Below are 25,350 nucleotides of genomic sequence, written 5' to 3'. Positions count from 1 at the left end.
TGGCTCAGTGGATTGAGCAGCGGCCTGCAAACCAAAGAGTCACTGGTTCAATTCCCTGTCAGGGCGCATGCCTAGGTTGTGGGCCAGGTCCCTAGTAGCAGGTGCATGGGAGGCAACCACACACTGATATTTCTCTCCCTCTCTCTTCTTCCCCCCTCTCTCAAAATCAATCAATCAATCAATAAAATCTTTAGAAACAAATAGGAGGAATCAAGTACAGAATGATATATCTTGTGCTGGCCAGATCGAAAGATAGCCCTCGTGACCCCCCACCCCGTTTTGTTTTGGGGGAAAATTATGCTCAGAGACTGAATTTGTCTTTGACAGTAGTTTATTTTAACACGGCTTTGCTATGGGAGTTATAATAATTTCACAAGCCAATAGCATACAGGAAAATGTCTCTTAGTAAGCCAATAAAGAAATAACATACTCCGACCCAATGATAGATTCATTACACTATTGTCCCAAGCAAGAGGAGATGAAAGGAATAAAGTCCAAATTTAGTTGAGATGTACCTTGATAGGACTTGATACTTAAAAGAGAAGGCTTAGCCAACCAAGAGCTGCCAGGGCAAAAGTAATAGTCCCCCGTCACTAGAGCACATTGCCAGGGAACGATGGCACCAGTGTTAGGCAAGAGGATCTCCTTCCAGAGGCTGTTACAAGGCTTTTGCTGGTGAGTGTCACCTTTACCAAATGGGAGTTAATGCCCAAAAGTTAATTTAGGTCTGGAAAGGGTTGCCTTGCCTAGGCCGACATTCTCAGATATTCCCTGCAAACTCTCAGTATTGATAGTCTTTTTTTCAGTTAATATGTATTTAGCATTTAATGTACAGCTCTATAAGGAGAGAAATATATGGGGAAAAGTAAAATTAGAATCTTTCCTCATTCTGAACATTCTTAAGGAATCTGCTTTGCCACAGAGATAGCAAAGCACGTGCGCATGCGCACGAGCACGCGCACGCGAAAGCCCAGCAGTGCCACTGTTGAGGGTAAGAAACGTCAAGTTTCACTCAGTACTTGGCAGTGATGTGGACTAGGGAGGAATGGTGAGGACTTCTGAGATGTAGTTTTATTTTGGTATAACCTTAAACTTGTCTATTGCTTCTTTCCTTGAACAGCTTTATCTTCTGTTTGATAGCCAGCTACACTCAGAATTGGAAACAGTAAAATTACTTAGTGATTCCATTTGGAATTTATAACCATACAACCAAGACGTTTTGAATATAATCCTACCCATATGCCAGATAAACTTTAGGAACTCCTAGTATCTCTTCTTTTACAGAAATTCTCTTTCTATCCTGATGGAGTTTGGTTAAAGGCAAGAAAGCTAACTTCCTTAAATGAGGCAAAAAAAAGTTTTTTCAACTACAACTGTAAATAAGAAATCTCTTTTAAATACAAAATCAATTTTCTGAACTATACAATGAGTTCTAATTTGATGGTTTTTACTCTTATAATTCACTTTAAGCAGTGACCTACACAGTTTGTTTAAGCAATAATAAGTTCCTCTTCTGATTCCTTCAGAATAAAAAACAATTAAATGTGTTGAAGATACTACTAAAAATATTTCCCTTTTTGAACATGGCCTCTCCATTGCAATATACAGGAATTTTTCTAATTAACTTTCAAATCTTCCCAGAACCTCTATTTAAAAAAATATCATCTTGAAATAATTTAAATGAATGCTTTAACAAAAACTAGTTCGGAGTGCCTATTACCATAATCATCAGTTTAGACAAGTCTCCTAAATATGTTCTGCATCAATTTTCTTGATTATAAGATGTCAATAATATGGAAACATTTGTGACAGAATATCTGATTACACAGTTTCCCATCAACACACAAGCCATCTGATGATGACTATATTGGCCACTGCCCTTGGCTGGCAGGAGGCTCTTCCACTAAAGGCTCCCATTGCTTCCACTGTACCAATTTTCCCGCCAGACTTAGTCCATTTTCAGCCTGGAGAACACCTCTTCTATTTGGCCCCCCTGAAGTTGGTCTTCCAATTTTTTAACGTCTGGTTCTGCTTTAACCATATCCAGCTTCTCACTTGTAATCTGTTCTGTAGACTTCCTATATGCTGCATTTTTAGGGATTTGCTCCAGAATCCTTGTGTGCAACGTTCTTAGCCTCTGGTGCAGACTGACACACAGCCAATCCCACACGGCCAGCAGTCTTCTTCAGCAAGCCGGCCTTGGCCCCACCCACGGGCGCGTACTGGCAGCGTTTGCAGTCTAAGTGTCCTTGTGCTGTCGTGCTGTTGTTGCTGCTCCACTTGTCCTTATCAATAAACCCCCAGCAGGGCCCCTGAGCAGTCAAGCTACTGAGTGCTTATCAACAACCACAGGTGAAACCATGGCATCCTGACACAACCGACTTCATTCTTACACATCAAAACAACTTTCTTTCTAAAACCATTTTTTTGTCTTTGCCATAAACAGGGTTAAGAGAACTTCACTTAAGTCATAAACAAATGGATTTAAAATCATATCAAACCAATACTCGCCAGAAACAGAAGCCCTGTGAAAAAGTGAATGTCACCCACAACCCCGGGAGACTGGAAGCAGATCCGCCCCCAGTTGAGCCCCAGATGACACTGTGGCCCCAGCTCACACCCTGATTGCAGCTGGTGGGACCCTCTGACCCAGAGGCCTCAGCTCGGTTGTGGCTGACTCCTGACTCACTGAAGCTGAGACAGGAAATGTATGTTGCTTGAAGTCACTGTGTTTGTGCAAACATTATTACACAGAGATCCATAACATGTCCCTTGTGTTTGGGGGTCCCTAAAACGACTCTCAGGTTCAGTGATTCACCAGAACTCAGCAAAGCTTTATACATTTGGTTACAATTTATTACAATGAAAAGATACGTATTAAAACCAGTAGTAAAAAAAAGAAAGGCACATAGGGCAGGAGCTAGGAGACAGCAAAATCCTCTCCCAGTGGAGTCAGAGGAACAGTGCTTCATTCTCCCAGCAGCAGTGTGTGCCAGCGTGCGAGGAGCACTGTCAACCAGGGAATCTCACCCAGGCCGTGACATCCAGGGCTTCTAGTGGAGGAAGGCAGTCAGGTAGGCAGGCCTCGCCAACCAGGTGGCTGACCTTGGTCTCCAGCCTCTCAGGAGGTCAAGCTGGTGATACCTGCTGGCCCAAGGCCCCCAGGTAAACAACCTCTTATCAGGCAGGATATTCCAAGGGATTAGAGACTGCCTCCCAAGAGCCTGTCAAGGGCCCTTCCTTTCTCTAAAGTGCAGAATTGAACATCCCAAGCCTGCAGCGTTAACTCTTTACTGCGCATCCCTTAATGTCAGGAGTGGGATTCTTGTCAAGTTGCTATCCTGCTTGAAGGCACAGAGAGAGGACCAGAAACCCCTGTGCTTATTTAACCTTTATGCCCTTACTGGCCTTATAGTCAGAAAATTTCCAGGATGTAAACCATACAGCCAGAAGGCAGGGTGCAGGGACGAGGAGGCAGGGACTGTGCACTCCCACAGAAGCTTCTCCTGATCAGCCACCGAATAGAAGGCCAGCTTTCCCAGGTCAAGGTCCAGATAGATGCCCACCACCTTAGGTTTTTCTGAGCCGAGGACGGTTTCCTTGACCATGTGCCACACAGAGAGCTGGCTCGTTCCCTTCCACTCTAGACACGAGGAGTCCCTGGTCCTTCCCAGGATCTGGTCTCGACTCATCTCCCAGGAAGCCACGCCAACCGCCCAGTGACTGCAGTGCTGAGTGTCCACTTCCCAGTAGTGCTGCCCAGAAGAGAAGGCTTGGGAACAGAAGACCTGGCAGGTCATGAACCGGTCACGACTCCAGGAATAAGGCTGTTGGAAGTAAGACACTGTCACCTTCCGGCAATCCTCGGACACCTCCAGGCTACACGAGAGGCTCCTCAGGTCGAAGGTTGGACTGATGAACCCTGAAGAAAACATAAGACCGTGACCAGACATCTCCGATTGTCCATGCTGAAAGGTCCTCAAATAGCAAAAGTCAGCTTTGCATCTTTGGCTGTGATCCAGGTTTATTCATGCTGGCGGTGATTTGGTATGTCAACTTGCTATTCTCTGTCATTACCCCGATGTCTACTAACAATACCCCTTTCCTCCTTAATCTCCACTTACGGTTACCCTTCTTTCAGGGAGTCCTCTCTGAATCCCACCCGGCAAAAAAGTGGCCTCTTGCTTTTCTCAGCACCTCTAGTGTTTTACCTGTTTCCTAATATGTCATTTTCTACTTGTAGTACGGGAACTTATCACCATGGCTGTTTACCTCTCTCTAGCTGTACATAAGCTTCCTGATAAAGGATCATAGCTTATTCATTTTTGTGTATTTCACATTGTTTCTTGTTGAGTAAATAAATGCTAATACGTAGCATCGCTATTCTAGGCACACATTTAAACATGTCCACTCATTTAACCCTCGTGACAATCCCACGAGGGAAGTAAGTACTATTATGTCCACCTTCCAGAAGACGGAGCCGAGGCTCTGGGTGCAACTGGTCCAAGATCACACAGCTAGTGAGCACGGCAGCTGGGCGTCAAACCCAAGCGGTCTGGCTCCAGGCAGGATCCAAGCCCTCCGTGACTGCCCCAGACTGGGACAAACACCAGAACTAATCAAGTTGGGGAATGGGCAGCTGGCTGTATGAGGTGACCCCAGCATGGATGCCCACAGGCTGCCTGGGCTCTGAGTGCTCACAGGTCCAGCTTAGCCTGGTATTTGGGAACCTTTAACCCCTCTGTCTTTGTAATCCGCTCCCCACGTGGAGGGACCTAGTCTGGGGTGGGCAGGCCCAGCAAGCAAGGAGATGGACACTGCATGCTCTCACAGCTCCTCTCTGCGGCAGGCCCAACCCGGGTTTTTAGCAGACCTCGAACTTACCCCGAACAAGACAGGATGCAAGGCGGCCCTGGTCAGTCTGTAGGCATGAGGTGGAAGGCGGACTTTCCAGGATTTTAACTAGGGAATCAAAAACAATTGGGGGGGGGGAAGTCCCATTTAAAAAAAAGGCAATGGGAAAAATACAATAAAGATTAAATTTTTTAAAAAAGCTATTAAAAAAAGGCAAGTAGAAGGTATGTAAACATCGTGACCAGGGCACGCGGCTTGCCCCGTCTGCAGCGGCACGTTTCGGTGTCGGACGTGTCCAGGCAGCGCAGCCAGCTCAGGTGTGACCCGCCCCCTGCCCTCGCTGTGCGCTTCCCCATTCCTTCCTCGCTGAGCTCTGAGCTCACTGCTGGCTCCTCGTTCATCTCTGTGTTCTAAGAACCAAGCCTAGCGCCAGGTACATAGGAAGTGTTTGATGTATATTTATCAGATAAGTTAACTAATACAGTTCCAGGGGATCACAGTACCCTGACACCCAGAATATTCACGAACCCCACATCAACGCTTTAAACTGTTATAAAAACCAGGAAACGTGAGTTGGTGTGAGAGTCATCTCACCTCACTGACACCTTCTACTTCCCTCGCAATGTACTAAAGTTTAACTGCTAACTTAAAGCTGCTGTGTGCTTCCAGTGCCCGTGTACCAGGTAGACAAGGAGAAAGAAAAGGAAGTGTCAGAGTGTGGACTGTGAAGGTGAAATCTTCCCCCATTTGTAGTTTGAAGTAAGAGCAGCTTAAAGTGAACCTAAGAGTCAGATTATGAAGAGACAGAAGGCCCTGTCTCAGGTGTGGGCTGCGAGGAGACTGGAGCAGGACAGCTATCCTTCAAGACGCCATGATCAAAATTCAGCTGGGCAACACTGTTCTTATATTGAGCTGATAGGATTTTTACTTATTGTTAATCATAGTGTTAAAAAATGTTTTTAGCTGAGTCACCATGTTTTCCCCCTACTGATAGGGGACAATAAGCTACACTTTACTGGTTCTTGAAGATACTTTGAAAAAAAAAAATGACAGAAGCCCTGGCTGGTGTGGCTCAGGGGATTGAGCACTGGCCTGCAAACCAAAGAGTTGCCGGTTCGATTCCCAGTCAGGGCACATGCCTGGGATGCAGGCCAGGTCCCCAGTAGGGGGTGCACAAGAAGCAACCACACATTGATGTTTCCCTCTCTCCCTCCCTTCCTATCTCTAAAAATAAAGAAATAAAATCTTGTAAAAAATTATAGATGATGTAAATGCATAAATGTTGAGTAACTATTAAACACTGGTAACCATTAAAGAGATGAAGTTTTATGACATATTAAGTTCTCTGGATATAACCTCAATTGTTTACCCACTGGTTATGGTAGAGTTTGTAAAAGGAAAAAAAATGATGCTTCAGCAAGCAGTGGATTTTACAGAAATGATTATTATATAAATTTAATTAGTAAGGAATTTCTGTATACTAGTATCTTAAAAAATCTCATTTTCTATTAAAAGAAGAGAAGAGGCTACAGGCTTTTTCCTTTTTAAAAAGTAGCCAGGACCCCTTGGGAATATAAAATGATGCTCCACCAGGAACAGTTGTCGACAGCACTGCTCTGTTTACCTTGACTTGTTCTGCATAGAATGTGGTTTCCATGCAGCGCACGGAAAAAGGAGTCCGAAGGTCAAAGGAGTCCATTGTGATGGGGCTGTCAAATTGCCTGGCAGCTGTTAAAGCAGGGACTTGAAGAACAACTAATCTATTGTTTTAAAAATAATCTGGTGAAAATATCAGGGAATGGTGTTTCAGGAAATAGGGATATATCCAGATTCTTTGTTTTAAAAATGTTCTGGGCTGGCCCAAATAATCAAAACAACACAATCACAAAGAAAGAATATACCGTACTTGCTAAGGCACACTAACATCTTATAAGTTGAATTTAAAAAAAATACTAAAATATACCTAATTCCTCAAAAAAATTGAAAAACAGAACTGCCATATGATCCAGCAATTCCACTTCTGGGCACATATTCAGAAGAACTGGAGGCAGGATCTTGAAGAGATACTTGCACACCCACGTCCACAGCGGCCTCATTCACCACAGCCGAGAGGCGGAAGCAGCCCCCTGCCCACTGCTGGTTAAATGGACAAACAAAGGGCAGTGTGTGCGCATGGCGAATGTCAGCCCGAAGAAAGAAGGAAACTCTGACACACGCTACAGCGCGGATGACCCTTGAGAACATCATACTGAGTGAAACAAGCCAGTCACGAAAAGACAGTAACTGCACCCATATTCCACCAGATTCCACCCATATCTGGTACTAAAGCAATCAGATCAAATTCATAGAGGCTGAAAGTGGAAGGGTGGTTGCTAGGGGTTGGGGGGATGGGGAGTTACTGTTTAAATAATATAGTTTCAGTTTTTCAAAACTGGAAAGACCTGGAGCTTGGTTGCACAGCAATATGGATGTACTCAACACTACTGAACCGCACACTTAAAAACAGTTAAGGTGCTGGATTTTATGTTATGTGTGTATTACCACAATTAAAACTTGAAAAAAATTAAGTGCATACTTAAATAATGTAGAAATTGATCATTTCTTCCAAAAAATCATGTTTCTCCTGTTAAAAGAGATGCAACTTTCAATCAGGCCAACATCATTAAATATAAAAACAGGACAAAAGGGATGTCTTTGAAGTGGAGTTATGTAAACTTTATTTAAAATTCACTGGGACACATGCCAGGACACACTTCACGCGAGTCAAAGATCGAAGTGTAACATGTGAAACCAAAGATTTAAATGTAAGATATAAAGTAGGACAACAGACACACAGGGGAAAATTCCCTTCTAAACTTGGGGTGGTAAAGTTTTCTAACAAAAATGTAAAATCCAAAACCCATAGGAGAAAAGATTGGTAAAATGTATTACTTAAAAAAATAGAGAAGTATCTATGTGGTAGTCTGAAGTCTTGCCAAGCAGAACAAAGAGGCAAATGACAAATTGAGGGGCAAAATTGGCAATTTATCTCACACACAAAAGGTAAATAATCCTGCAAATTTATAAAAAAGTTCCTAAAAGCCCATTTTTAAAAGATACAACACAAGATATAAACACAATTTGTGGAGAAGTGCACATTAAAAGTATGGAACACTCATATATTACTTTTCTTAACCCATCAGATTGGCAAAAAAGAACAATCACAAAGGTCTGACCACCCATGCAGTTGGCAGCCTCTGGGGACACACATTGCTTCTGTGAGAGCAGAGATACAACCCAACAGAGGACAATTTGACAATGGATATCAAAATTACAAATGAATTTACCCTAGGATTCTGTAGCCCTTACTGGCACTTTGTCTGCACCCATATAAAATGATGTATGTACAGTTTTTAACATTGACATTGTTTGCAATTGTAAGCAATCAGCACCAGTCATGCAGCCATCAGTAGAGGATTGGGTAAACCAATGTTGGCAAGTGCATGAGCTGGAATAGCATGCAGCTATAGAAAAGAGAAAATGCTTAAGGTACCGATTCATATATGTATCAAGGTATATTAAGTAAAGAAGAAAAGCAAAATGCAGAACGGTATACGCAGTATGCTACCTTTTGTGTGAAAAAAGATTCAGAGAGCTAAGGATATAAATTCAGAGTTGCTTGTATTTGCATAAATGAATTCTGAATGGACATTCGAGAAACTAATAAATATAGTTAACTGAAAAGGGGGTAGCTGGAATTGGACAAGAGTGGGAAAGACTTTTGTTGTATGTCCTTTATATTGTTTTGATTTTTCAATTTAAACATTAATTTTAAAATTTTAAGTTCAAAGCTATACGTTGAATTTTAAAATTAATTTAAAACTCATATGAATAAATAAAATCACTAAGGAACCTAAATTCAGGAGTACACAGGAGTCAAGAGGGCACTTATTTCTCAGATCATTTTTGTAACAAGAAATAAACTGTGCTTACTTGGTTTCCCAAAGAAAATTTTTCCAAGGGATCATGCTTCTCCACTTAAATAAGGAATGACTTTTTAAGCAGAGCAAGTTCATTTACATTTTTTAAAAAGCTGTGAGAGATATGTCTCTAAAGTGTATAAAGCTGGCAGTGGCCAGAGCAGGGGGCAGAGCCGAGGGGAACCAGAGCTGACATCCACGGGACGGTGTTCGTTGCTTCTCCCTAATGACCGACTAGGGGAACAACAGGGGACCTACAGAGTCAGGACAGAAGGGTGCTTGTCTACACTGTTACTGTTCAGTAGTAACAAACTCTCCAGAGATTACATTTTAATAGAATCAATCAAGAACTTCTTACAAAGTTGCATGTTTGTTCATACCTTCACTGGTTAAAAATAAAAAGCATCCTATTTCTGAATCTCCTTCGACAGGTAACACAGATGAGTGATAAGTGAGCCAAATCTGGTGCAGATTCCGGATTTATTTATAGGTCTTAGAAAATAAGTTTCTATCGCTTCAAGGGCCTGTGTTACTTTACACCTCCAGTCACTCCCCAAAACACAGCCAGCCACGAAATACCTCAGCCCGTTCCTTCCTTATTTACAACACCACAGCGACAATGCCACTGGGTTCTGGGATCACATCCCCCCAAAAAACAAATCCATGGAACACTCTACGACTTCCACCCAACCCATGTATTTAATCCTCCCCTCCAAATAAATCAGCTCACCCTGCCTTTGTTCTTCCAGGCACTCTTTACCCAGGAAGTTCTCCTGTAATTTTCCCCGGATATCTTCTAGGTCATGCAGAATGTCTCTCATTCTTTTCTCCGTCGTGCCGGAAGCCACTAGCTTCGGAGAAGCCAAGGAATGGTCTGCCTGTCAATGAAACATTTTTTTAGAAAATGATGAAAGTCTCCTCAGGAATACACCAAATAGTATATTCCAGTTCTGCAACCATTATATAATTTTCCACTCATATCCTAACAAGTTTTTAAAAACATAATTAGGCCCTGACTGGTGTGGCTCAGTGGGCTGGGCATCATCCTGTAAACTGAAAGGTCACTGGTTCAATTCCCAGTCAGGGGAAATGCCTGGGTTGCAGGCATGGTCCCCAGTTGGGGCACACACAGGGAGCAACTGATCAGTGTTTCTCTCCTTTTTCTCTCTCCCTTCCCTTCTCTCTAAAACTGACTGACTGACTGACTAACTAACTAACTAAATAAATAAATGTTTTAAAAACCCCACATAATAGGCCCTCAGATTATATGCCTTGAAAACAATCTGGAATAACACATAGTGCAGCAAAAATATTAAAGAGCAATGGGGTTATGGATGATTTTCACTTATTTTCTTTCAACTGCTATGTATTTTCTAGTACTTCATATAACAAATATTAATTTCTTAAGCAATGCTGAAAAAAGTTAAAAGTTGTTAGGTCCGTATAATAGCGGCTTCACAAAATAAACAACACAGACGGCAAGCCGCTGAGACGAGCTCCACAGGTGAGACCGACTGCCCTGAGACCGCGGTCGTCATATCCGTATGGTGCCGCCTCTCCAGAGCCAGCAGGAGCCTGTTGTCTGCGCCAGCCCGCTCGCCAGAGCCTCCAGCGCATGCTCACCGATTTTCTTTGACCCCAGGTCCTCTTAGTCCCCAACACAGCCTCCCATCTGCTCCTTCCCACCTGCAGCCCCGGACTTTCCTGCCCGACTTCCCATCCACCGTTTCCCCTTTCTCCCACCAATCCTAACAGTAATAGGCACCAGTTACTGACTGCCTTCCACTGCTCACTTCTAATTTGCATAACAACCTTTCGAGGTAGGTTTATTGTCCCCATTTTGCAAAAGAAGCTAGAGTTCATGAAGTTGAACTAAAAATTGCCATGGTTAATTTTATTGTTCTACATTTCACATTGCTAAAGCACTTCCTTATACAAAATCCCTTTTAATCCCCACATCAGACTAATTAATCTCCTTATTCCTGTTTTACAGATAGGAACCTGAGGCTCAGAAAGGTGAAATGACTTGCCCAAGGTCATAACACGGGTGAGTGGCAAGACCAGGTCTGAAAGTCAGACTCTCAGACTGACCTTCCACCCCGCACACTGCATCCCATGTTTGCTGGCGTTCAGTGGGAAGTGTCTAGCGCTGTTCTAGACCCGGGGCTACCAAGGTGAACAAAAGAACAAAAGCCATCAAGGTCTCTTCCCTCCTGAAGCTTTCAGTCCAGTGCAGGAGAAGAGGAAGGACAGACGTTAATGAATTGTGGCACTGATTATTAGCAAGTTGCAGCTGAGACAGCTGCTATACATGAAAGGTACATGAAATCATGAGAGCCCCTAATAGGGGGATTTGACTCATTGAAGGAAATCAGTGAAGGGTTCTCCAAGAAACTGGTGATCTAGTTGGGCCCTGAAGGATGAGCAGGCATTACTGGGTGACAGGTGAAAGAAGAACATTCCATGCAGTGTGCTCTGTAGTGGGAAAATGTGGGACAACACCCTGCAGGGAGTGACATGGGCCTGTGTGGCTGGAATTTGAAGAGCCAGGAAGAGCCAGGTGAACTGAGATGGGAGACACGTTGATTCTGTGAGGGGGGGCGGGTTCTTAATCCCACCCAGACAGCTGTCACTGGAGCCTGCTAAGCAGATGAGTTACAGGATCAGATTTGTGTTTAAGAAGGTCACTCTGATGACCACAAGGACAGCAGACTAGAGAGTGGAGCAATTAGGAGGCTGCTGTAGCAAAATCCAGGCGAGAATGGTCATAAACTTGGATTAGAGAAGTGTCAAAGGAGGGATGTTTCATCAGGTGAGGGAGGAGGGGACATGATTCCCAGATTTCTGGCTTGCGCCAGAAGAGTAACAGTGCTGGGAAGGTGGGGAATTCCAGAGAAGGAACGGTTTGGGGCATGTTAAAGTGATGTGCCTTTGAGATGCCAAGGGGAACATACGAGAAGGAAGACACCAGACTAGGGCTTGGGCAGTGGCCAGGATGGAGCTCTGTTTGTGCTAATGAAAGCCATGGTGTGGGGAGGAGAAAGGGACCCACAGCTCAGCCTTGAGGAACCCCAGCATTTCGCTGCTAAGCAGGGGAGAGTGAGCCTGCAAATCAGACGGAAAAGGCACAGCCAGAAAGAAACAGGGGAAGGCTGGAAGACGCGTGTCGCAGAAGCAGAGGGAAAAGAAAGCTTCAAGAGTGAAGGTGGGGTCCAACCATGCTAAAGGCTGCCGAGAGGACTAGCCTATCTGCAGGGTTTACATAGAGGCCACAGGAGAGCTTAGAGCTGGTTGGATGGAGTGATAAGGATGGAACCTGGGCCACTTGAAGCTTTCCCAGCTCACCTCAAGCATTCCAAACTTCCAGCCATCCCGCTGGGCGGTAAAGAGAATGGTAAAAGATTGAGACTTAGTGCATCCTTCCACTGCAAACATATTCATGTTGCTCCAGGTGGAAGCTGTCCCTAGCCCTGCCCACAATGCCCCCCGCGCCCCCGCCCCCGCCAACAACCTTTCCCTCCCAGGTGAGCCTACCGTGCCCGGGATGTTCAGTTTATTGTCTGGTCCAGAGTCTGGGAGCTGTGTCTGACTTTGAAGGCTCCTGACAATGTCTACAAGCTGTTCCGCCAGCTTTGCCAGCTCCTGACCTACTTCTGTGATGTTCCTTGGTGCTGTCACCTTTAAAAGAGCAAAGCAGAACACAAAGCTGGACACAGGAACCAGCTCTAGACAGAGGGTAAAGACTGGATAACAGAGCAAGCAAGGGAGTGACAGAAATATTCAGAGGACAAGGAGGTAGGCTCCCCAAACCTTTTGCACACCCATTTCCCTTAATGATCGTCCAGTAGCCATAACAGGAAACCAGAGTCCATCTGTCAGGACCCAGGCGAGGGGATGGAAGTGTGACTCGAAGCCTAGGGGTCACTACGAACAGAGAAAGTCAGAGAAGAAATGGGTATGAGCCTGGACATTTGGCAGGGTAGGTGGCAGCTGATAAAGTGAGTGGTGCAGTGGAAGGCATTTGGCTCAGGTTTAAGCTCCTCTCTGGCCTCTGACTCATCCCATATCCACCCACTCCTTTCAAAAGTGAAAGTGCCCATCCCTCCCTCTCAGAACTCCACAGGGAAAGGATCCACCTAACTGTTCACAGTGAAAGGACCTTGGAGACTCTAAAGTGATGGTAACACTGTTTGCTCTGAAATCTCCAGGCCCTCTCCTAAACATCCAAGCAGCCAGAACTCTGGAGTGGACCCCTTATCCAGGCACCTGAGCAAATTAAAAACTTAAAAAAAAATAACTGCATTGCTTTTTCTGTCTGTAAGAGAAATGCACACTTACCATGGCAAATTAAGTAAATCCAGAAAACGAAAAAGAAGGAAAGTCCTACCCTCCAAAGACCATCATTTTAATGCAGAAGCCAATGCAAAGTATATTCAATCACTCTAAAGTCTATCAACAAAGAGTTTTAAGAACTGGAGGGATAATGCTATATATGTGACTTAAAGTAGAGAACAGGCTTTATTCATAATTGCAAAGAAAATGGAAGCAACCGATATGTCCATCAGAAGGTGAATAGAGGAAATACTGTTCAGCAATAAAAAGAAATGAGCTATGCCACAACACTTCATTTTGCTTTGTGGAAGAAGCCAGTGTGAAAAGGCTAGACACCGTATGATTCCAACTACATGGCGTTCTGGAAAAGGCAAAACTAGAGAGATAGTAAACAGATCAGTAGGTGCCAGAGCTAGGGTCAGGGGTGCACATAGGAGGCGTGCAGGGAGTTCTCAGGGTAGTAAAACCGTATGACTACTCAAATTGTACATACATGACCTCGAACACTTGTCCAAAGCCACAGAACTGTACAACACGAAGAGTGAACCCTAATGTCAACTATGGATTTTAGTCAATAACAATGTATGAATATTGGTTCATCAATTGTAACAAACGTCCCACAGTAATGCAAGGTGTTAATAACAGGGGAAACTGTTCAGGATATATAAGGACTTCCTGTACTATCTACTCAATTTTCTGTAAATCTAGAACTGCTCTAAAAATTAAAGTCTATTAATTCATTTTTTAATAAAGAAGACATAACCTGGCTAAACAAGATAACCTCAACTCTGTTTAAAAGGACTTCAGAGAGCCCTGGCTGGATGGCTTAGTTGGTTGGAGCACCATCCTGTGCACCAAAAGTTTGTGGGTTTGATCCCCAGTCAGAGCACGTGCCTGGGATGCGGGTTCCATCCCTGGTCGGGGTGCGTATGTTTCTCTCTTCCTCTCTCTCTCTCAAATCAATAAACATATCCTTGGGTGAAGATTAAAACAAACAAACAAACAAACAAACAAACAAAAAAGGACTCCAGAGAACAACAAAAGGGTGGTATAAGCAGCTCCAAGCTCTCAACACCCACACCCCTTCCTGGGCCCCACAGAAACACTGGAAAACAAGCAGAAACAAACTGCCAGAACAAACTTTGTCAAAACTCTGGAAAACACTGAATCAAAAAAAGAGCAACCTGGCAGTAGAAAAGCTTGCAGTGTTTTCCCTTGCCCTTCCCCACTCCCTCCCTGACTCAGTGACAGCATTGAAGATTCCCAGCCTGGGGCCCGCTGTGGTCCTGGTTCTGGAAGGAGCAGAGCAGACCTTATTCGCAAATGGTCATGTGTGTCTGTTCTACGCTGGCTGGGGGCTGCCAGGAGGAATGGCACAGGATGTTCATCTTTGCTTCGCCTGACTTGGGGCTCAGGCCAGAAAGGCAGGCGGTAGGGCATGGCTCACAAATGCTGCAAGCTGAACGGAACTTGCAGATGTCTGGGGCGAAAGATTACAGTTGAAACCCCTAAGTCCCAGGAGCAAAAGCTGGGGAAAACCGACCCCTCCTACTTTGTTGGTGGGAATATAAAATGGTATAGCTGCTGTGGATTACAGTTTGGCTATTACTCAGTAAGTTAAACATAGAGTTACACTATGACCCAGCAAATACAGTCCTAGGTGTTGACCCAAAAGAAATGAAAATAGGGACTCGGATACTTGTGTACCAGTGTTCACTGCCACATCACTCACAATATCAAAAGGTGGAAACAATCCGTATGTCCATGGATGCATGAGTGGATTTTTAAGAAATGTGGTACATACAAACAAAAGAATATTATTCAGCCACAGAGAGGGATGAAGTTTGGACACAGGGCACATACATCGTGAACGAAACTTGAAAACTTGGTAAGTGAAAGAAGATAGACACAAAGGGACAGATGTATGATTCCACTTATATGAAATATCTAGAGAAGGCAAATTCATAGAGGCAGTGAGTAGATTATAAGTTACCAGAGGCTAACTTCTAATTAGGCGGGGGAGAATGCAAGTTACTGCGTAGTGGGTACAGAGATTCTGTTTGCAGTGATGAAAATGTTCTGGAAACAGTGGTGATGATTGCATGACATTGTAAACATAACCAAAGCCACTAGATTATACACTTAAAAATGGCTAACATGGCAAAATTTGTTATATATATTTTACCACACTAAAAATGTTCTTAGGGACTTCCGGCAAGATGGAGGAATAGGTGGACGCACCGTACCTCCTCGCACAACCAAGATTAGAACAACAATAATTTACAGATAGAATAACACTCAGAACTGATAGAGGATTTATTTGAATGGAAGTCAGACAGCCAAGAAGTTGAAGTAGACCCGTTCATCCAGACTGGTAGGAGAAGACGAACTGGGCGGGCACGGGGCTGGTGCAGGTCAGCGGCGCGCAGAGGTCGGGGAAAATTTGGCGCGAAATCGGCGCGACAGCCAACCGGGGCGCAAGAATGCAGCGGTGATCTCTGAGTACACAAGCTGCGGCTGGCGGACCCAGTGAGGCAGCAATTGTGGACCAGGGCAGAGCTCGCAGCCCAGGATCCCAGAGAAGGGTCTGAGCCCAGAAGAATGGAACTACCGCCTTTGTTCCCTCCCGTCCCCACTCCCGCCCCCGCCCCCACATATAATGTCACAATCTAGCGACTGGGGTGCCCAGCCCCGGTGAACACCTAAGGCTCCGCACCCCACTGTAACAGGAGCAACCAGACCAAAAAAGAGAGAGAGAGAGAGAGAGAGAGAGAGATGGCTCAAATAGAAGAACAAATCAGTGCCCCAGAACTCATCCTTTTGAGTGACCAAGAAATAGCCAATCTATCAGATGCACAGTTCAAAACACTGGTGATCAGAAAGCTCACGGAATTGGTTGATTTTGGGCGCAATTTAGATGAAAGGATGCAGGTTACCATAAAAGAGATGCAGCAAGATACACAGAGGAGAGCCAATAGTGAAAGAAAGGAATCTGAGTCTCAAAACAATACAGTGGACCAGAAGGAAGATAGAATCAACCAAGCAGGAAAGCATGATGAAATAAGAATTCAAAAAATCGAGGAAAAGCTTAAGAGCATCCAGGACACCTTTAAATGTTCCAACATCCGAATTATAGGGGTACCAGAATGGGAAGGGGAAAAGCAACAAATTGAGCACGTATTTGAACAAATAATAAAGGAGAACTTCTCCATTCTGGCAAAGGAAATAGACTTCCAGGAAATCCAGGAAGCTCAGAGAGCCCCAAAGAAGTTGGACCCAAGAAGAAACACCAAGGCACATCATATTTACATTAGCCAAGGTAAAAACAAAGGAGAGAATCCTAGAAGCAGCAACAGATAAGGGGACAGTAACCTACAAAGGAGTTCCCATCAGACTGTCAGCTGATTTCTCCAAAGAGACCTTACAGGCAAGAAGGGGCTGGAAAGAAATATCCCAAGTCATGAAAGACAAGGACCTACATCCCAGATTGCTCTATCCAGCAAAGCTCTCATTTAGAATGGAAGGGCAGATAAAGTGCTTTTCAGATAAGGTCAAGTTAAAGGAGTTCATCATCACCAAGCCCTTATTTTATGAAATGCTAAAGGGACTTATCTAAGAAAAGAAGATAAAGAAAAGACATGTATAGTGAAAGGTCAGCAAACTCACAATTATTAACAACCACACCTAAAGCAAAACCAAAAGAAACTAAGTAAACAAGTAGAACAGGAACAGAACCACAGAAATGGAAGGCACATGGAGGGCTAGCAGCAGGGGGGTGGGAGGAGGAGAGAGGGGGAAAAGGTATAGAGAATAAGTAGCATAGAATATAGGTTGAAAATAGATAGGGGGAGGGTAAGAATAGTACTGGAAATGTAGAAGCTAAAGAACTCATAAGTATGACACATGGACATGAACTAAAGGGGGGAAACGTGGGTGGGAGAGGGGGTACAGGGTGGAGGGGGAGAAGGGGGGGAAATGAGACAACTGTAATAGCATAATCAATAAAATACAATAAAAAATAAAACACTGCTTCCCTATGGACATCTCTTTCAAGTAATACAGTTTGGATTCTGCCCAGTTTGGAATTGCCTCACTGGTGGGAGGGGAGGGGGGAAGGACAGGGAAAAAAAATAAACAAACAAACAAACAAAAAGTTCTTAGACAGACAGTGGAAAGACTGGAAAGAAGTATAACTGTGTCAAGGAGTAGAGCAACGAGGTTGACAGAATTTCAGATTTGATTTTTTTTCCCTGCTTCTTCATACTTTTCTGAAGTTTCCAAAAGGGCAGGTTCTACTTTTAGATGGAGAAAAGTAATTTGAAAGTAGAAAGGATGAGGGAGGAAGAGCGATGGAGGGGAAGGAACGGGTCGGGCGATAGAGGAGAGCCGGAGTCGCTACCCTACCGACTGCGGCGCGGCGCGGCCTGGGGGCTGCGGGGCGGGTCCGGGGGCGGGGCTCGGGGTCTGGCCCGCGGCGCCCTCCTCCTCGCCCACCGCCCGGCTGTACTTGATCGCCAGGTCTTGCAGCAGTGTGTTCTTGCGCAGCTGTAGCGGCTGCGCGCTGCCCTCCCGGCAGGTGGGACACGACCAGGAGGGCCCTGCGCCCCACAGGCGCTTCAAGCAACCTCGGCAGAAGCTGTGGCCGCAGGGCAACGTGACGGGCCAGGCGAGTAGCCCGTGGCAGATGATGCAACCCAGGTCATCCTCGGCCAGCCACACGGGAACGGTCAGGCCGCTGTCCAGGCCAGCCATGGTAATCGGGCCGCCGCCCGGAAGCAAGACCACACCGGGGACCGCCCCCCCGCAGCTACGTCTCCTCCGGCTCCTCCCTAGCTCTTCCTCTGCCCTGCTCTCTCTGCCTCTTTCTCTCCTCTTAGCAGTCCTCGCTTCTTTCCTTTCTCCCGTCCTGCAGAAAGCTGACTTGCAAGACCCGCCGCCCAGCGCACGGCGCCCCCTTTGCAGAGGGGGCGCCACCGCAGCCCCCTGCGCTGGGAAATCAGCTGACCCCAAACCATCAGGAGCCCGCTGGGACTCCACAGATTTCCTCTAGCTCGATGTCCCCTCATTGAAATGCAACCCCGACAACACTTGGGAGAAGAAAAAGGATTCAATTTCAGATTCTTTTAAAAGAATTCGTCCGCTAGGTGTCATCAGCCCCAGAACAAGCAGTAAGGGATTGAAGAACACCCAGCGCACCAAGCTAGGAAGCTCTTTAAAAATACCACTGTTTGGGCTCCGCTCCCAGAAGGTTTGGGAAGGAGGCCGGCCACGGGTAGTTTAAAAAATCTCCCCCAAATGAGCCAAACATTAAAAGCCGAGTGACCCTAGACTTAAAATCGCTATTACAATGCAGGCTTGTCCGGCTGTCTCCTTACTGCACACTGCTGGCGTGTTACCTAAGCGTGTCACAACCAGAAAACCGCTGGAGCTGGAAGAGCATCAAATCCTCTCCGAAGACCCGAAGAGGCGAAGGAGCTTCCAGGCCCACATGACAATAACTGGCAGAGACCAGAACCCATTTGGCTCTGATCTGTTGAAATGAATTAACAATGTCTTATATTTTACCCTTATCTTACATGGTCTCAAAGTAGGTACCATATACTACAAATTTGTGGCTATTTCCAATACTGGAAATGACAAGGAGTAGTCAATAAAACTTAACCTATTAGCTGTGCTCACCTAAGTTTCCAAATCTTGCCCTTTCCAAACCTTGTACCTGATAGGATTGGCACTTCTCTGACCCACTTGAAACATGCAGAAACAATACTTGTGAACTTCCCATCTTCTTAAAAGCTAGTGAGTATCATGGTATCTCTTTCTGCCAGCTGTCCTGACTATGGAGATGAAACCATCATCTGGTGGCCAGGGTCTCAGCGGCGAAGATGAGCAACCCCCTGCCAACCCACACTAGGACAAGCGGTAAGGAGAGAAACAAACTTGAGATGTGTTAAGTTAACTGAGATTTAGTGGGTGTGGCAGCACAACCTGGCCTATCCCAACCGCTGAACAACTCAGTGGTTAGGAACACCAGTGACCCCTGGGCAGTCAAAAAGCCCAGGTGTAACTTTTGACTTACCCCAAACTTAGTTGTCCCTCAGTATCCATGGAGGGGAGGAGGGTTGGTTCCAGGACCCCTGTGGATACGAAAATCCACAGACACTCGAGTCTCCTGTGTAAAATGGCTTAGATCAATGTGTGCAGTTGGCCCTCTGCATCTGCAGACTCCCAGGAAGGAAAACATGCAAGTGGATCCCAGCAGTTCAAACCCATACTGTGCAAGGGTCAGCTCTATGGCCTGGGTTTAGTTCCAGGGTCTCCTCATTGGGAGCGAACTCACGGCTTCTTTGCCCTGCTCTTTTCTGAAAAACAGGTGTGATACCTACCAAACACGTGGTCAAATCTTCTGTCTTAAAAAGTAAAATTTCCTCTGCTATGGGCCTCCCTCTAGCTATCTCTCCTCTTCTCCATTACACACCTGTGCTTTTTCAGAAAGTGGATGAACCAGTGATCTTCCAACTTTTTTCTTGGACACCTCCTAAAAGTTTTAGGCAAAAACATGCAGGAAAGGTAGGAGTAATCAGCCCTTGCTATAAAAATCATGAACAAGTTTTTCATTTACATCAGAAATCTTACTATTCTTTCATCTTCATGAGCCTGTATTTCCATTGCTCTTTCTCCACAGCACTATATTCTAAGGTAATATATGCATAGAAGCCTTTTATAATGTTCTAATCACTTTTATCACTTTGTATTAATTCTCAGAAGCAAAAATATGTAAACATATTGAAATTTTAAATCTGTTTTACTTATGACAAAAAGCCTCTTGTGAAATTTTTCTTTCAGATCAGATTGTCACTACAATTATTATTAGGTGTTAATCAAAACAGAAATACATTGTAAATGTATATAAATAATTGCTAAACAAAAAGTAAAAATATTATTGGAATTATAGCTCTATGACATGGATGGGCTGGTTCTTTTTCAAATGCATTTATCTGTGGATAAACAATAATTTTTGTTCCCTGGTTTGAGATGTAATTGACATATAACACTGTGTAAGCTTATGGTGTATATCATGACGATTTGATATCATACGTATTGCAAAATGATTACCACACAAAGGTTAGCAAACACCTCCATCACCTCACATAACTACCTTTGGGGGATGAGGGTAGTGTGAGAACATTGAAGCTACTCCTCATGCCCTGGCTGGTGTGGCTCAGTGGATTGATTGCCAGCCTGTGAATCCAAAGGTCACTGGTTTGATTCTCAGCCAAGGCACATGCCTGGGTTGTAGGCGAGGTCTCCAGTTGGGGGCATGCGGGAGGCAACCAAACTATGTTTCTCTCACACATCCATGTTTCTCTCCCTCTTTTTCTCCCTTCCTTCCCTTCTCTCCAATCATTTATAAATAAAATCTATTTAAAAAATAAAAATCTGAGGCTACAGATTTAACTCATTTAATTTATGCAAAAATTTGCCACATAACCTAATTGGCAAGACCAGTTCTCACAGTCAAACCAGTCTGTCAAATCAGACTCATTTTCTGTCAGAGAGTCTGACATCATTGTTAAATTCAAGTAAGTTTTTTTTTAAATATTTTATTATTCTTAGAGAGAGGAGAAGGGAGGGATAAAAAGAGGAAGAGAAACATCAATCAGTTGTCTCAGACCTGCAACCAAGGCACGTGCACTGACCGGGAATTGAACCTGCAGCCTTTTGCTTTATGGGCTGATGACCAACCCACTGAGCTATACCATCCAGGCTCAAGCAGGTGTGTTAATACACATACCGGTGGCACTGGGTTCTAATGCTGTTAGGTGAGTGAGGACAAGGTCCTTGAGTTTGTGCACTGAATGAAATAAGGTGCAACTTTCCTTAACATCTACTAGTGCTTTCTTTGCTTTGCTCTTACTGGATTCTCTCAGAGATGAAGCATATCTTGTCAGGGGAAGAAAGACTTGTTAAATATACATCATTCTTACTTCTACTCCACTTTATAATATATGAATTCAAAACATTCAACCATAAGTCAAACGAAACACCCAACTTTTAATGCCAAACGTTGTCACCAATAAAAATCTGCAGAAATTAAAGGAATGTAATAAACCTTGACCTTGATGCCTTCATTAAAGAAGGATTCACTGGGCCCTGATGATTGGGTGTGGCTCAGTTGGTTGGGCATGGCCCTGCAAAGCCAAAGTTCGCCAGTTCAATTCCCGATCAGGGTACACATCTAGGTTGTGGGCTCAGTCCCCAGCTGGGGCACGTATGAGAGGCAACCCATTGATGTTTCTCTCTCACATTGATGTTACTCTCCCTCCCCATCTTTCTAAAAACAAATAAATAGAATCTTTTTTTAAAAAAAGAAGGCTTCATTGACACTGTGAAGAGAATGAAAGGTTTGGGGGAAAATATTTGCATATCCCATGTCAATATCTGCACCTATGTCTGTCAAAAGACTGGTATCCAGTGTGCATAAAGAACTCTCAAAAATCAACAATAAGAAAACATACCATCCAATGAAAAACATGAACAATGACACAAACCATCACTTCTCCAAAGAAGATGTAAGGTTGGCAGATAAGCACATGGAAAGATATTCAACATGAGAGCCACTAGGGAAATGCAAATGAAAACCATGGAAATAGCATGGTACACCTATTCAAACTGTTAAAGTTAAAAATACTGACAACACCAAGTGCTGGTGAAGATGCAAAGTAACTGAACCTTCATACATTGCTTGTGGACATGTGAAACGGTACAGCTACTCTGAAAAACAGTTTGGCCATTTGTTATAAAGCTAAACATATACCCACCACATGACCTAGCAACCCCAATCTTGGATATTGTCACCTGTATCAATAATTCCCTCCTTTTCATCTATGAATACTATTCCACTGGATAAACGAATATGGTATATCCATACAATGGATTACTACACAACAGAAGAAATGAAAGAATTATTGATACATGCAATGACTTGGATGAATAGCAATCACACACAGAGTGAAAGAAGCCAGTCTCAGAAGATTACATACTGAATGATTTCCATTATATGACATCCTCAACAGTATAAATCTGTACTGATGAAGAGGTCAGTGGTTGCCAGGGGGCAGGGAATGGCTGTGTCTACAAAGAATGCAAAGGAGGTTTTGAGGTGCTATAACTGGTCTTCATTTTGATTATGGTAGATTACATGAATCCACACATGCATTGAATATTAAACTTTATAGAACAGTACATAGAGTCCATTTTTACTATTTAATGTAAAAACTAAAATTGTTTCAAGGCTTAATTTTTACTAGTATTTCAATTTGTTTCTTTCTTTGGCATCGTACTACTTTTTAAGCCTCAGAGCAAGGCACTCTGTTAACCATATTTGGGATGAGTGAGAGGTGTTCCTTTCTTTTCCAAATAGGAAAAGGATGTGTAGGAAAGACAGGTGGGGAAGAAGAGCTGGCGTGCTGCCTCAGACATGGGTCCGCAGTCGCACATCATTGTGCTGTTCTGGCTCTACTGCAATGGCCTCCTGGCTGGCCTGTGTTCTGCCTGTGCTCTGCATCGCTGCACTGCCTTTCTGCAGTTCAGATCTGCTTCCTTGCTTCATGTCATCAGTCCAGACACCTTTGAATGGTTGATAAAGCCTGGTCTGCTGCCAGTCTCTTCAGTCGTGTCAGCAGTTGTGCTCTCTCTCTCTCTCTCTCATGCTCTCTTCTGTGTTTAGCTAGAAGTTTCTCATTTTTATTGATCTTAAAAAAATACACTTATGGCTTTGCTCATTTTCTGTATTATTTGTCTGTTTTCTCTTTCATTGATTCTGCTTTACTATTTCTTTCCTTTTATTTATATTGGATTTATTTTTCTCTCTTTGTTCAACCTTCTTAAAGTGGAATCTGAAGTCAAATGCTGTCCTATAGATATATAGAGGGTGGAGCAAAAGTAAGTTTATAGTTGTTCATATGAAACATAATACAATAATTAATAAATAATAATACAAGAATAAATTCAGTTTTGCATATCCATAACAGTAAGCCTACTTTTGCCCCATCCTGTAATGTGCACCATACATGAAATTAAAATTTTTCAGTACCCATATCTCAAAAAGTAAAAACAAAGTTAATTTATATTATAAATATATTGTGTTTAACCAACATACCCAAATATTGTCAGTTTTTTTAAAGACTTTATCTATTTATTTTTAGAGAGGGGGAGGGAGGGAGAAAGAGAGGGAGAGAAACATCAATATGTGGTTGCTTCTCATGCCCCCTACTGGGGAACTGGCCCAGAACCCAGGCATGTGCCCTGACTGGGAATCAAACAGGCAGGCAACCCTTTGATTTGCAGGCTGGCACTCAATCCACTGAGCCACAGCAGATAGGGCACAACTATTGTCATTTCTACATGCAATCAATATAAAACATTTTAATTAGGTATTTATATCAAAGTTTTACTGAGTCTTTGAAATGCAGTGCATGTTTTACACTTACAACACACCTCAATCTGGATGCTAAATTTTCATTGGAAATACTTGGTCTGCAATTAGATTTCCTAAATCTTATAGTTGAACAAGTAGGTTCACATACCCAAGTTGTTCCAAATATGCTTAAAATTTTTCCTATAATTGTCCTGGCTGGTGTGGCTCAGTGGATTGCATATGCATCCAAAAATTTTCCTATAATTGAATCAACTGTCAAACTTAATCTTTTAAACACAACTGCATTAACAAAACTTTTTCATCTTTTGGGAAAAATGGATTTAACATTGCAGCAAAAACTTATTGTTTTGAAATTGTCTGTTCAAGTTGAATAAATTCACTAACTCTAGTATGAATTCAGTATTATTTCAAAGGGATAGTACCTAAATTTAAAAGCGACATTTTAAAAGAAAATTTTATTTATTTTTAGAGAGGGGGGAAGGAAGGGAGACAGAGAGGGAGAGAAACATCGCTGTGGGAGAGAGTGGTTGCCTCTCACAAACCCCCAGCCAGGGACCTGGGCCACAACCCGGGCTTGTGCCCTGACTGGGAATCTGAATTGGCGATCTTTTGGTTCACAGGCCGGTGCTCAGTCCACTGAGCCACACCAGTCAGGGCTAAAAGCAACTTTAATATCAATAAGTGTTCTTCACAATTTTCTTGTAGCTTTTGTGGCCAATTTATATATTGTTGTTGAGTATAGTAATTAACTTTTTCTTCACATTAATTCATGTTAGAAAATATATAAAATTATTATTATTGATTTGTATTATTAAATGTTTTTTTCAACATACCTTTTTTTTTTGAGAGTACATTTGTTAAAGCTGGGGACAGTGAAACAAGGAAGGGCTTAGAACAGAAGAAACAACAGGGGAGAACTCAGGCAGAGCTGCTTTGGCTCACTGCAAAGTCAGAGGAAAGGGGGCATTGAAGACAGGGTCCGGGGCTTAGCCCAGGATGAGCTGCCAGCAGCCCATTGTGCCCCTGGTTGTAAGTCTCCCGGGTCCCTTAGAGTTTAGGAGATGCAAACCTGAGAGGAAACAAAAGCGTAGGTGTGTTCCCAAGAGGGAGAACAAGCCTCAACATAAGTGCTTCTTAAAGTTTAGTTGAGTCACAAATTAACAATTCCTTTCCTTGGAGCTTCAAAATCAACTCATTCATACACAGGGCGATATCAGAAAACACATAATCACATTGTCTTGTGTTTTTGATTATTGAGTATTTTGGAAGCATTTCCATAGTTTGAAGAAAATCTTGAGTTTAAATTAACAGTACAATAAATAATTGTAACTTGTCAAACTCAAACAAAATCATCGGCAAAGAACATGAGACCGCTAAATTGTTTTCTGTCTTTTTCAACAGCTTCATAAACTGGCAGGCCCCTGTGAAAAGCCAAAAAAATAAGAACCTCCCCCACGCCACTCCTTGCTTTCTAGTGGCAACTTCTCTCTAGTTTCTTCCTGCTTAGGTCTTTTCCAGGGCCTTCAGTTGTTTTGCTGTAGCCTGTACCGAGTTTCTAACTATTATCTGTGAAATGGTCGTTCTGAATTGGCTACTCCACCTTTATGGGAAGCAGACCCCCTCCAGTCTCATCTGTTCTTACTCCTTCTTTCCCCAACGACCTGGACTCTGGCCATACTCAATTATTTAAAGTTTCCAGAACAGCCCTGGCAGGTGTGGCTCAATAGATTGAGTGCCCACTTGAGCATCAAAGGGTTGCAAGTTCGA

General features: G+C 43.6%; 1 protein-coding gene and 1 pseudogene across 1 annotated transcript; both read right to left on the bottom strand.

Moving 5' to 3' along the window:
- Window positions 1-313: 313 nt before the first annotated feature.
- Window positions 314-3,301, bottom strand: LOC123816836 (annotated as a pseudogene).
- RNF135 (ring finger protein 135) lies at window positions 314-17,942 on the bottom strand. Its single transcript, XM_045836520.1, has 5 exons — window positions 17,550-17,942; window positions 12,348-12,491; window positions 9,544-9,691; window positions 4,885-4,962; window positions 314-3,922 (listed from the first exon to the last, which is right to left on the bottom strand). The coding sequence occupies exons 1-5, from the start codon at window positions 17,895-17,897 to the stop codon at window positions 3,393-3,395; spliced, it is 1,248 nt and encodes a 415-aa protein (XP_045692476.1). The 5' UTR covers window positions 17,898-17,942; the 3' UTR covers window positions 314-3,392.
- Window positions 17,943-25,350: the final 7,408 nt, after the last annotated feature.

This window comes from Phyllostomus hastatus, unplaced genomic scaffold (genome assembly GCF_019186645.2).
Source record: "Phyllostomus hastatus isolate PE091 unplaced genomic scaffold, TTU_PhHast_1.1 phas_contig_210, whole genome shotgun sequence".
In the NCBI taxonomy this organism is placed as follows: Eukaryota; Metazoa; Chordata; class Mammalia; order Chiroptera; family Phyllostomidae; genus Phyllostomus; species Phyllostomus hastatus.
This window is presented reverse-complemented; position numbering and strand designations above follow the sequence as displayed.